Source organism: Passer montanus, unplaced genomic scaffold (genome assembly GCF_014805655.1).
Source record: "Passer montanus isolate IOZ18808 unplaced genomic scaffold, ASM1480565v1 scaffold11, whole genome shotgun sequence".
Classification (NCBI taxonomy): domain Eukaryota; kingdom Metazoa; phylum Chordata; class Aves; order Passeriformes; family Passeridae; genus Passer; species Passer montanus.
Window position 1 is genome coordinate 2,668,920 of NW_024357613.1, and position 12,936 is coordinate 2,681,855.

At 34.4% G+C, this 12,936-nt stretch overlaps 1 protein-coding gene across 2 annotated transcripts in view; it reads right to left on the reverse strand.

Annotated features, from left to right (window-relative positions):
* The window catches only part of AFG1L (AFG1 like ATPase), a 59,159-nt gene that overhangs the window by 38,404 nt on the left and 7,819 nt on the right, over window positions 1-12,936 (reverse strand). For both annotated transcript variants that reach the window (XM_039727923.1, XM_039727915.1), the window contains exons 3-5: window positions 6,935-6,986; window positions 6,236-6,337; window positions 4,831-4,961 (exon numbers count right to left, since the gene is read on the reverse strand). In XM_039727923.1, the coding sequence (XP_039583857.1) occupies window positions 4,831-4,961; window positions 6,236-6,337; window positions 6,935-6,986 (285 nt within the window). The remainder of the gene's footprint in view (window positions 1-4,830; window positions 4,962-6,235; window positions 6,338-6,934; window positions 6,987-12,936) is intronic.

Below are 12,936 nucleotides of genomic sequence, written 5' to 3' on the forward strand. Positions count from 1 at the left end.
GCTGTTTTACATTTCTATTACCTTTGAGGCAAAGGTTTGCAGAGGTGAATTTAAAATGGTCATGGGACTTCAGAAATAAAGACAAGTAGCCAACTATACATAATCAGCTGCTGTTGAAAATAGAATGATATGACATAGATACTATTGTGTGATTGTTGCAAAAAACAATTCAACAGATGGCCCATCACAAAAATAAGCAATTTCATTGTTCTTTTTAAGTGCCTTCTATTACTGTCCATGAATAATCAAAAGGCAGGCAGTCACTTCCAGCACAGTCAGCCTCTTCTAACCTTCAGGCACAAAACACGAATGAAAAATAAAAATGGGTAGGACAAGTGATACTGGGGAGGGGTAAGGAAGAAAAAATTACTACAAGATACGCCATTAAGTAAAATTTCTATAAATATCTTAATTTTAGCTTAACAAATTTGCTTTTTGGTACCAAGAAATAAAAGGATACAGGAACAATGCTGTAAAGAAATATATCAAGTTTTTCTGAAAAACCAGCAATTCATCTTTTACAGGACTTCACCATCTTAATACATAAACCACCTTTATGATCATTACACTTGATTTTCCTGCAGACCCTGTGGTTATTATAAAGACACTTGTTGCATTTTGGCTTGCCAAAACAGACCCCAGTTCTGAGGAAATAAACCAGTGGTGGCATGCTGGGAGTTATATATTCCCATTACACAAGAGACAGACAGATTGCTGTGCTTTCACCACCTTAGATGTGTATGCTGTGATAACAACACATGTGCCATCACAGAAAGCTTTACCCAGCACAATGTTTTCTTCTACTCCACCCCCCATAATTCTCCCATTTCTAAATTACATTTCAGTGGGAAAAAAAAAATAATTCTGCACTAGAAACTTAGGTAAAAGACTTAGGTTACATTTCTGGTAGCTAGTTTTGAAGCAATAATGTTCTTAATGAACAATACATAAACACTAGTTTCCTTCTTCCAAAGATTTTTTCCATTTTCTTTTGTGAATGCCTTAATAGGGATTTTTTACTTTATAAAAAACAAATTTTACACTATTATACATGCCTCAGATTTGCATATCTCTGTTACCTAAGAGCTGATATTAAAAAAAATAGTAATTCACTATTATACCATATGTTTTACACACTTGTTTATATTTCACTTATCAATAATTTATTTATTTTGGCTACAAAAATTTACTAATTTCTTCCCTTCCTAAGAACACAAGACACACAAGGAATCACTACAGATGTGCATCTTCAGGGTAACTGAATTTCTTGTACTACAAAGCACACGTAAAAGCCAAATTTTAAAATTCTATTACAGAAATAATTTTGTTACAAACCTTTTTGTTTAATACTACTACAAAGCAAGCATGCTGCCTTTAGCAAACAGGGAATGAAAGAGTAATAATGCTCACATTAAAAAAAAAACCAATAACATTCTCCCATTAATGAGAACTGGTTTTTGATGCAGAATTCTGAGCTCCATTACAAAAACAGGAAAAGAAAAACACAAAAAAACCCCAACAACAACACACTAAAAAAAAACCAAACCAAAAAACCAACCAACCAAACAAAAAAACCCCAACAAACGTCTTGCAAGTTCTGTCAAAAAGCAAGAGCCATTTTGAGGACCAGGAAGCAAATGTGAGCTCTTTTTATCTAATACACTTTAGGAAAGATAAACAATTTCTACAAGGTAAAGCAGGTAGAAGACAGTAACTAAAGGATTTTAAGTTCTCATGTTTTTTACTGTATCCAGCATTTATTGCAAATGATAACAAAAGCAAACTCTACAAATTACCAAGAAGGAGAGCCTGCTAGAAGACAGAATGGAGAAATTTCATTAGCATTTAAGAGAAAAAAGAAAAAAAAAAGCAAAGACACTAGACTAATAGTTAATTTACATGTTTAAGTGCCTGAGACTCAGTCAGCCACTGATTGGTACAGTTCCACATAATGAATGACAAACATAAGCATGTATTATCAGCAATTAGTATTAGCACAAAAATAAGAGCCTAATCTTTATTAGAGGCTTTTAATAGAATGCAGGTTAGTAAAAACTCCCTAAATTGTTAGTTCACTTTTGTAGTCCAAATGATACTATTGGTACCTTAAGGTTAACACTGCATCATCTCTCAGCTTCTCAAGAAGGAGGGACTCTGGTTTTATTATCAATACTAGCAAAGGTTACAGCCCCGTGCCAAAATGAGAGCTTCTAACCACCTGTGTATAGTTCTTTGGTCACTGCTAGCCACCTCTGTGCTCTGAAATCTCATAATTACTTCATTTTAGGGTTTTTCTTCAAAATGAAGGCATTTTCAGAATGGTTTAAGAGTTTTGTGATTAAAAAAAGACTTGAATATTTCCAGTAAACTATATGACAAAGATCAGTAAGACACAGCAATGCTTTAATAACCTGACAGCCTGGGGCTCAGGCAATTGCTGACAAAATCTTGCTTCAAAATGGACAAACACAGAAGCATAGTGCTGTCACTGAGGTCCTGGCCATCACACAGTATTTGCACAAAGAAACATTAAAACATTCTTTTTTAAATACAACAATACTTTGGAACACAGAAAATTACTATTACAAGAAGTACTGAAATATTTTTCTAGATCAATTAGTCAATTCTCCACTTGCTTAACAGTTCTCTGGATTTTGCAGGAAGATTTATTTCGGAATACTTCTGTTTTGCTTTAGCCCATTGTCAATGAGGAAAATGCAACCTCAACAATGCTTTTGTCTTCTGAAGTTCTGCATTTGGTTTCCTCTGCAAAATGAGCATTAACAATATGTTCTGCTGTCCCTGTTTAAAATACCACTCATCCATGTTTCTGTTCTTAAGATAAATGAATAATTAATTTCAACTTATTTCCTTTTTTTTGTTCAGCAGGCATCTGAAAGCAACTTGAAGTGTTTAAAGCAAATCTCAATAGTTTTCTGATGTTGTCTCCACACACTATTATTTTGCCAAAACAACCTCACTTTTCATCTGTCAAAACAGAGAGTTGCTTTGTCCACAAGTCAGAGCAGTGTATATTCTAAGCCTGCAGTGCTTTCCAGCTTCATTTTAATCTAGCAGTTCTTTAAATACTAGTAAATCAGACTGCAGGGAAATAAAGCCATGATCTCCACTGCAGAAATGAGCTGCAAACATCACCAAATTAAACACGGCTCCTTATTATTAATGTTAATTGTCTCACCATGTGAGCTCCTCTTCCAGTCACTGCACTACTTTATGACTATTCAAGCAGAGGATTCCTTATCCCAAATTTGCCTTCTGCAAAATTTCAGAAAGCTGGAACTCCTCTTATCATGCAAAACCTGTGTAGAGTTCCATGTTACAGAAAATCAGGCAAGAAATCCAGCCATTCAGAAATCTGTGAATTTAGAAAATTAGTATATCCAAACCAAGTAGATTTTAAAAATTCACTTATTAATGCAAGGTCTTGGAAACACATTTTAAATGTATAGTTCTTGTATTAATTTCCCAGCTGCAAAAGTTCAACAGAACAGGTGCTTTTTACAATTGAAGTCATTGGTGTACCTCAAGCAAGTCACCAGGGGGAGCAGGCAATCAACTTGGGAACAAACTATACCACAGTCTCTCCCTTTACAATATGGAAATATGACAGACAGTCTGTAAACACCACAATACTGCAACATGAAAGCAGTGAGCATTTATACAGAAAAACAGGTATTTACACTAATACATGGTACAGCCATTTTCTACCATTTGAGCATTTAATGTTGTGACAGTCAACACCTCCCTCTCCAAACCTTCTCATTTCTTCATAGTCTAAGCACAATTGTCTCTCTATTTATATTTTACACTCAAGTTTTGGAAGCCCAGCATAATCACATTCACTGGACAGAGCACAAATTAAATGATCAAACAGCAGCAATTGCAATGACCCCACACATTCTGAAACCACTCCTGCTTGAAAAATGCAACAGAAACTTAAAACAACAACAACTGTTACCTGACCACAATTCCCTTCATAGGAGCTGACCATAGAACAGTTACTTCCTCAAGTGTGCAGGTTTGCAAAATAATAGCTAGGAGATATAAACTGCTCCACCCATTTCAGAAAATGGTATTAATTTAACACCATAACAGACAATTTCACTTAACAGATTCTTTTACTACTGGTGATTCGAGAACTAACATAGATATGTTCGTATCTTGCTCTGCATTTTCCCTCTGAATTAAAAAGTATCTCAGCTGGTTAAAGCTGCCAAGTACCTCTAGCTTTTTATTAAACATTTTTATAAACAATTTAAGTTTGTGACATACCCTTAATATTCACAAGCTGTGTAAAACAAATTAAATAATCAAGCTAGCTTGGGTAAAGATCGTTTCATACATTTATTTTTAATTTTCACATTTAATTCAGTAGAAGTTTCTTAAAATAGTTAATCACATTGAGAGTGTTTGTTGCATTATATGAACTACAAAAGCAAAGATCAATGGCAAGCAAGCATCAGGTGGCACTGTACAGACTCAGTACAGGATGATGGTCCCTGTCCTGAAGAATTCAAGAGCCTCTAGACAAACTCTAATACCTCCTTGCAAGATCAATGACCAGACAGGCAAACAAAAGCACTGCAAGGTGACTTACACTGCTAACTTGCATCTTGAATGCTGTGGAAAAAAACCCCAAACCTTACCATCTTCAAAACTGTGAAGTGACTTCTAGTCCTTAACTTCTACCAGTCACTACTGGCCAGTGATTCAAATAGTGTATTATCAGTATCAAGTATCATATTTTAAGATCTAAAGTAAATTTATGAAGTTTCCTTTGAAATGAAGTAGTAATCTATGACTTCTTACCTGAAACTCATCAAAACACAGGAGAGCAGCCTCTCTGCTTATTTCCTCTGCCACAGGGGCAATTGGGTCGTATGATTTGGCCATAAATCCTGCTTTTCTCTTTGGTAAGTTCTGCTTAAGGCGATGTATTCCTTAGATGATAAAATGGAAAAGAACACATATTTATTTCTTTTTCTAAGACAGGAAGAAGAAATTATTTAGCTAACAAATAAAAAGTAAACTGGTCCAGTAAAAATAAGAAAGCTTCAAACTTAATCCAGAGAAGAGGCTAAAACACTTTACAACCACATCCACACAACAGTAAAAAGCTCACAGATGTTGTGATTCTTATTTTGTTTAGAAGGCTGTAAAACAAATGTCAAAAACATCTTGAATGCTATGCACCTATACTCTATCTTCTACAAAATGATACAAATTGGAGTTTTATCTTGCTCTGAAGATATTCTTAGAATGCATTTAGCTAAAAGAAGGCAGACGTAGCAATACAGTGATACAGCAACACGTGAAGTAATGGTGTAAGGTAAGATTATTAAATCCATACTTTACTGTCTCATGGACTGTATTGCATCTGACTATAGACAAAGATTGAGAAAAAAAGGATCCTGCAGAAGGAAGCTACCTTTGCTAAGATTAAACACAAACGACAAGAAACGGAAACAAAATCTCAAGTGACCCAGCAATGATTGAAAAGTGGGCACTAAAAAGTGGCTCGAGTTATTGACACCAGTGAAAGCTTCCCAAGAAAAATGCAGCTGTCACAACACTTGTAAAATACAATAATAGTTAACAATTTGATAGTATTATATGGTCATAGAATTTAGAAACAGAAGCAAGTTTTAAAATATCTAGAACAGCATTCCTGTCAAAAAAGTGCCTTATTCAGCTGATCAGAAAATTTTCAGAAACTTAGGATGTACTTCTTTCTCCTGCTTTTTCCCTCTAAATTACTGACAGTTATTACTGAGTTACTCAACCAGAATATTTTCCCTTCTCCTTGGCATTTATATCTGATTTAGTTATTGCTTATTCAAAATACAGAGTGAGCTTAACCTTTACATTTTCAGTTTTAGCAGTTGCCTTCTTCAGATTTCAGGTAAGCTAATTGGCACCTGGAAAACATTTAGTTAAGGATTTCAATCTAAGCAATACACTCAAGTTATATATACAACCAGGTATGTATATTTTTCTTTCAGAAAAGATACTTGAGAAATAATAAGCAATTAATATCTATGCTGGTATGATACACAATACTAACATGCTTTAACTTTTCTCATATTTTTTTTTTACTTTTCTTTATGCTTAAATATTTAAATAACATTACAGTGATTAATATGAAAATGAGACAGACTTTTTAATAGATACTGTATTATATAAAATTCTTGTCAATACCTGTGTCTGCACTTACTCTGGTGTACATCCAACATGAAGCCATGAAAATGGACTCTCTTTTTCCTTTCTACTTCTAAGTGAGAATAGAACATGTCCATCACCATTGTCTTTCCTGTGCCTTCAAGTAAGAACAATAAAAAACACTCAACAGGTAGTTAATTTAAGAGCAGTCTGCACTGATTACAGTAATGATTGTTTGTTAGCTTGGCCCTAATGAAACTCTAATTTTCCACAGGGTAAGTACCAGTCCAGACTGCTGTGAGGAACAGTTATGTTTTCTGTTCAAAAACTTGAAAGAACTACATTTTTATTTTTCTGCTTTGAAACACAGATGTGGCCCAAAGGTTGCACAAATTACTCCCTGTACACCTATAAAACATGTTAGTATTTCATTTGGAAAGCAAGTATGTTTTCATGCTGCACTGTTACAATTAGAATATATGAATTTTCTCCCACAATTAGTTCCCATATTCTTAAATTGCATTCTTAAATATTAGAGAATGGGTAACACTGAAAACAACTACACATAGTAATGTGGTCCAATCAAACAGCTTCCAGTATTCAGAGTGTAATTATACTAAATAACATCATAATGCTACATCCACTAAAATTCATTAAACTAATAAAGCTACGTAAACATACAGCTTTCAGACACTTCAGAATTTGAATAGACATGAATTTAGAAAAAATTCTATTGGATGCAAATGACACTTACCAACATCTCCATAGACATAAAGACCTTTTGGGGGGTTGGTTTTGGCAAAGAGCTGCAAGTCAAGAGAAAAAGAGTAAATGTAGATAGGAGGTAAAATAAAAGCAAGCACACGGCTGTGGTATAGTAAGAAAGCAGCTACACTTAACCACAACAGTAGTACTAGGCAGCAAAGTGTAACCTTGACTAAATCATTAGCTCAAAATTCATAAGTAATGTTATCATTGTGCAAATTCTATTTAAGAAGCAAAACACACGTGCAGGGCTTGAGATTTGGGGTTTTTCAGATCATTGTGAAAATATCTCCATCCCTGGCCATAGCACATGTGCCTTGTTAACAGAACACATAAAATGATTCAATGTTTCCAAATCCACCATCATCAAAACAAATCCTTTGCCTCATTAAACCATTTGAGCAAATAGTCCCAGGAAAGAAGGATATAAAGTTAAGCAGTATTGTACTATTCATAGATATATGCACTAAATACCTATTAGAGCAGCTCTGCTAAAGAGATAAACTATTAGGACTTAGAAAATCAGTACTGCAGAGGCCATGAACATTGTACATCCTATACTCTCAGCTTTGAATATTAAACCCAAAATTATCTCTGGTTTAAACATGATTAAAATCAATACAGTCACAGTAAAAATATGTATCTATATACACATGCATGTGTCTGTATATGTATAAATATATAAACATATAAAAATATACTTTTAAAGTATGCCTTTTATTAACCATTTTTTCAAGTGAGTTACTTTCATCTGGAATCAATATTGCTTAAAAATTTTTAATTTCTAAATATTATTCAGAACATATGACACCTGATATCTATATTACTCAAGTATATATTTTTATGCAAAAACTTCCAGTAATGCTAAGACTTTCAATTTGAAATAGTCCTCTTTCCCTTTCCCCCAGTACTGTGCACAGCCACTTCCAAGTATAATTCAAAAAAGAAACAGTTTCTAAAAAACTGGAAATCTTAAAAAAATTCAATCAAATCCAGGAAACTGAATTGACATCCACAAACACACTGCAGAAGAGTATTTGCTTATTTTAAAGTGCTCCACTTTCAGAGCTCTATTGGCTGAGCCAAGACAGAAGAAAATTAAAATTGCAACCCTGTGGTCTCATTTGGAACTGGGTAATTGCTAAACAACTTGAATCTAAAGCACTTTTTCAAAATACAGTACCATGGTAAAGAAATAGAGGAGTCAGTACAAAACACTAATTAAATATAAAAGAAAATGCATGACCAAAAAGTAGAAGGGTAATATCTCGGGTCTGCAGTACCAGCTCACTCAGAAAATATGCAAGCATGGCTCTTACACAAGAGCCCTGTTTGGATTTAATTTAGATCTCTGTTAATAGGGTAATCAAAAATTTGTATCATCAATCTGTGGCTGGAAAGGGTTTCAAATGTTTGGAAACTATTCCATTAATTGACAGGGCTGCAACTATCTGCTAATGCTTTGAAAGCATTGTAAGACAATTTAATTGTTGAATATTTTTCAGCGTGTACGTTTTAAAGAGTTTGTGCTCAATAAAACTCCTGATGCTCAAAGTTACAGGAGAAAAGGAGAAACAGACAAAAATCCAAACGAGACATTTTCAGAATAATTTATTTGGGTTTAGATTTAGATTACCAACAATCATTTTAACAATATAATAGACTATCATATTCAATTTATTATACAGAAAGGCTGTATTAACGTGATTTGCAGTTTCACGAGAAGCAGCACAAAGCTAAAAAAACAAATCAATGTGTAGAGTACAGCTGCACCTGTTTTTGCAAAGGTTATACAACCAGAACAAATAATAATGCCTACATTTTTATACCAGTATTTTCATTGTAAAACTTTTATTAATTACATTTAACTACTTTACTACTACAGATATAATGGCCTGGGCTCCATAAAAGTTGTTTTTAAAATTTAAATTTGTTTCCGTTTGAAGACAGCAATATTTGAGCGATATCTGACTGCTAAAAAGGATGGATACTGTGGCAGATCCATTTGTCTTTTTAGGCACACTTATTTCCAGATAACATGTTACAGACAAAGGAACTTTTGTTTTGACTAAAGGAAACAGATATAATGGCCTGGGCTCCATAAAAGTTGTTTTTAAAATTTAAATTTGTTTCCCTTTGAAGGCAGCAATATTTGAGCAATATCTGACTGCTAAAAAGGATGGATACTGTGGCAGATCCAAACATATTTGTTGATCACCTCTAAAAACAAGTCAAATGTCAGAAAACCATTTTTCCTGTTTCAGCAATTAAAGAAGTTTGCAGGAAATATTTTACATATAATTCTAAACATCACACTATTGATAGCTTTAGGATAATGACTTTGTCATTCCTGTCAGATATTGTATAACTCTAAGAATTTGTTTTTATATTCTTTGGTTGTTTTGGTTTGGTTTTTTTCTTAATATACATTTTATTTCAAAAAAGTAAAACTTAATCAGTAAATTTTTTTAATACTGAAAACTCAGATATCCTACCAGTCTCAAGCTATTTTGCATGATCATAAAATGGATTTTTTTTCTTTTTGTTTTAGTTATTCTAATGCATCTTCTGAAGCCTGGAAGTTGTCTAAGAAAAAGGGAAACTTCCACTAGGATTGCTGATAAAATCCCATCAACACTGGATTCAATTTAAATCCCAGCAAGCAGTCAATCAATGGTATGGGGGACAAAGAAAGCAGAATACTGATCTTGTTTCTATGCAAACCTACTCTTTGCAAGAAGCAGGGAGGAGATCTAATGCAGAATATCCTCCAGTCACCCTAAAATAAGGAGATTCTTCTTTATTTCAGGCAGAAAAGGGAGAAAAGTAGAAAATGTAGGAAGACAAACTAAATTAATGATTTCTCCTTGCTCATTTCCATATATCCTGAGGTACCCTTGGGGTGTCAGCATAACAACATTAAGTTTGTTGACAATATGTTTTCTTTGGCAACAATGGTAAGATTTAAGTATCTTAAAGTTAATATCTAAAAGGTACTAACCCAAAGATATTAAGTGATACACAAAACTTGAGTTTGAAGGGGAGAATACCTTTAGTAACATGCAACGTCTTCCCACCTTCTCCCCTGCTCAGACACCAGAAGCAAGCAACTCATTTCCTGGCAGTATTTACACCCTGACTGAAAAACTCTTAAGTGCAAATGAATGCCAATACTAAGATGGTTAATTAAAATATGCAAAATTCAAGACAAGTCTCCCAACAGCAGAATTTTTTTTTTTTTAATCCTAACAAAACTGCCTTTTTCTCCCACTCTTTCAAGACTCCTTTTTGGCTGTTGTAGCTGAAGACATTTTCAAGGTCTTGAATGGTGTTTACTATTGTTCATACCTCTTTTCAAAACATGACCTCACTTATAATTGAGCTTATTTCAAGTCATTAGTACAGCAACTCAACAACTCTTAAGATGCCCCAATTGGTATTATTTTGAAAAGCTGGAGATCTGAAATGTCTATGCAAACTCTTATGGCCTTGAACTTCAATTCAGAGGATCTCAAAATATCTCAACACACAAGGCCATGCTTTCACCAAGTTGAAGATCAAAGTCCTTGTTCAAATTTGAGGAGTAATTTTAAAAAACAGAAGCCTACTTGGTTGGCAGCAAGACTAAATGTTTTTTCCCCTGAGATTCATTCTAAGCTGATGCCCCAAAAAACTTACATAATAACAAAATAGAATTTTATTACCATGAAGAAAATGGCACCTGGTGTGTCTATGTGCCCCAGACTACTCGTTTCAAAAAGGTTTGGCCTGTGAGGTAACACAAGTGTTCTGGGTAAAAAAAAAAAAATCCTGAAAGGCCTCTATTGTATCTGATATAAATATTTGCTCCCTAATCCTACTTTTACCACAATTCAGTGAATAAAACTATTTAGAGAAAAAGTGACAAAAGAAGAACCCAGCTAAAACCAAAGCAGACCATTCTTGTAATGGTTCAGAAGTTTCTATTTCTGGAATAGTTTCTGCTGTTTTGGAAGAGGCTTCTGTAATTCTATCACAGAAGAAATCAAGCAATAAAATAAGGAATATCAGACAATAGAAGAGGCTGGTAGAGAGAGGTTTCTCTTCCACTGTCCCTTTTTCCCTCACTGCAACCTCTCAAACACATTCTCTTCAATAACAGAGCCAGGAAAAATGAGCACACTTGAAATGCCAGGCACCACTATTTTTTTTTTATTTTGTAAAAGCTGCCAGTAGATTAATTTATTCTCAGTACAGGAGATTTCATACTAAAAGTGGGCTATTCAAGTTGCTAGAAACCTCCTGAAAAAGCTTACAAAATACTAAGTATAACTGAGAAAGTATTTTAACTTTTCAAAATATATCCTTAATTAGTTTAAAATACATAAATTTGTTTCATTTACATCTATTACAACTCACCAAGTACAAAACAGAAAGGAAATCCAATGGTTTTATTACAAAAACATGACAGTGTTCAAAGCTACAAAGTACCTAGCTTCCATGAGAGGAGACTGCCAACAAGCTATTCACAAACACAGGATTACCTGCATCATTAATATTTTCCTGGAGAAGCCTTCTACTGGTCAGAATGAATTCCACCCATAAACCTACACAAATCCTACTCAACCCAGGCCAGCTCCAGGCAGCAATACTCAGCACCAGCTCTTCTTGGCATGAAAAGCCTTAGCTCTAACTGAACCTGCAACAGCATCACAACACTAAAGTCCACAACAAAAAGCCAAGTATATTGCTTACTTAGGAAACCCTTCAATAGATGCACACATATGGTAAGCATATGATTTTACCAACTATCTAGTCACATTTGTGACTTATTCTGGAGAAACCTTCATTAAGATGTTGATTACAACTTTGTTGAAGCAAAACCTGGCCTGCATTAGAATTTAAACTATCATCTGTTTGCCTTCATTTTATCTCATAGGGAGCTCTGTTTGAACTGGCAAATTGCTTCCTCAAATACAGCAGAAGAGGAACAAAGCTGTTGTGACTTCTTCTCCCTGAATCATGATTTCATTTAATTACATAAGCTAGCAGACTTTGACAGATTTATGCAGAAGTCACTGTTCTCCTCCTTTTCTAGGGTTTTGATGTATGGCATGGCACTATATTGCTCAACCTGTTACCAATCTTAAGATTTCCACAAAAATACCAAATTCTAGTAGAAAAACCTCAAACTGCAGTAACACTCCTGTAGCAAGCAGTTCTTCAGCTGCTTCTCACTGACTCACTAGTTTATCAGTGAGCCATGCAACAATTTTCAAAAGTTGTTAAAATTAAAGCAATGTTAAATGAAGAAGTGGAATGCTTTAAAGGAAGTAGTGAAAAACACATTCTCAAGTGAGAAATGGCATTTAAGTAAGAAAGTGTCAGTCTGGCTTTACTGCAATTAGCTCTGTTATACAGGGACACAGCAGCATCATATTTCCTAAATAGAGTAAGGTTGGTATTTGTTCTCTGCAATACAAGCTTCCTTCCACTTAGCAATCAAAGAATCAGTAAATAACAAACCCACATAATTCTTGATCTACAAAGCCATGACACCCGCTCTAAACAATGATTTGGAGCACTCCAGTTAACACAAGTCAGCTCTCAAAATTATTCTCCAGGGCAGTGCTTTTAGAACTTAATATCCAAATGTCCACAACTTCTTGCCAGAAAAGATCAAAATATTCTAGCCTACTGATCCTCAGGTTTGGCAGTAAAGGCAATGCCTCCATCATAACATTTTTGTCTCAGGCTGTGGCTCCCCTTATCTCATGCTACATCATTTAGTCTTGCCCTGCAACCTGCAAACATGACAGTATTTGTGCCAGGAAAGAGAATGATCTGGTATGGTTAGGTAACAAGTTTAATAGTAGCATATTTAGATTTATGCTCTTGAGATGAGGAGAGTTGTGCAATGAATGTTTAAACAGGCTGACATGGAGATTTGTTAGCAAAGACTGCAAAAGACATTTATTGACCATAAATGTTCAAGTTACTCTCATGAAAAAA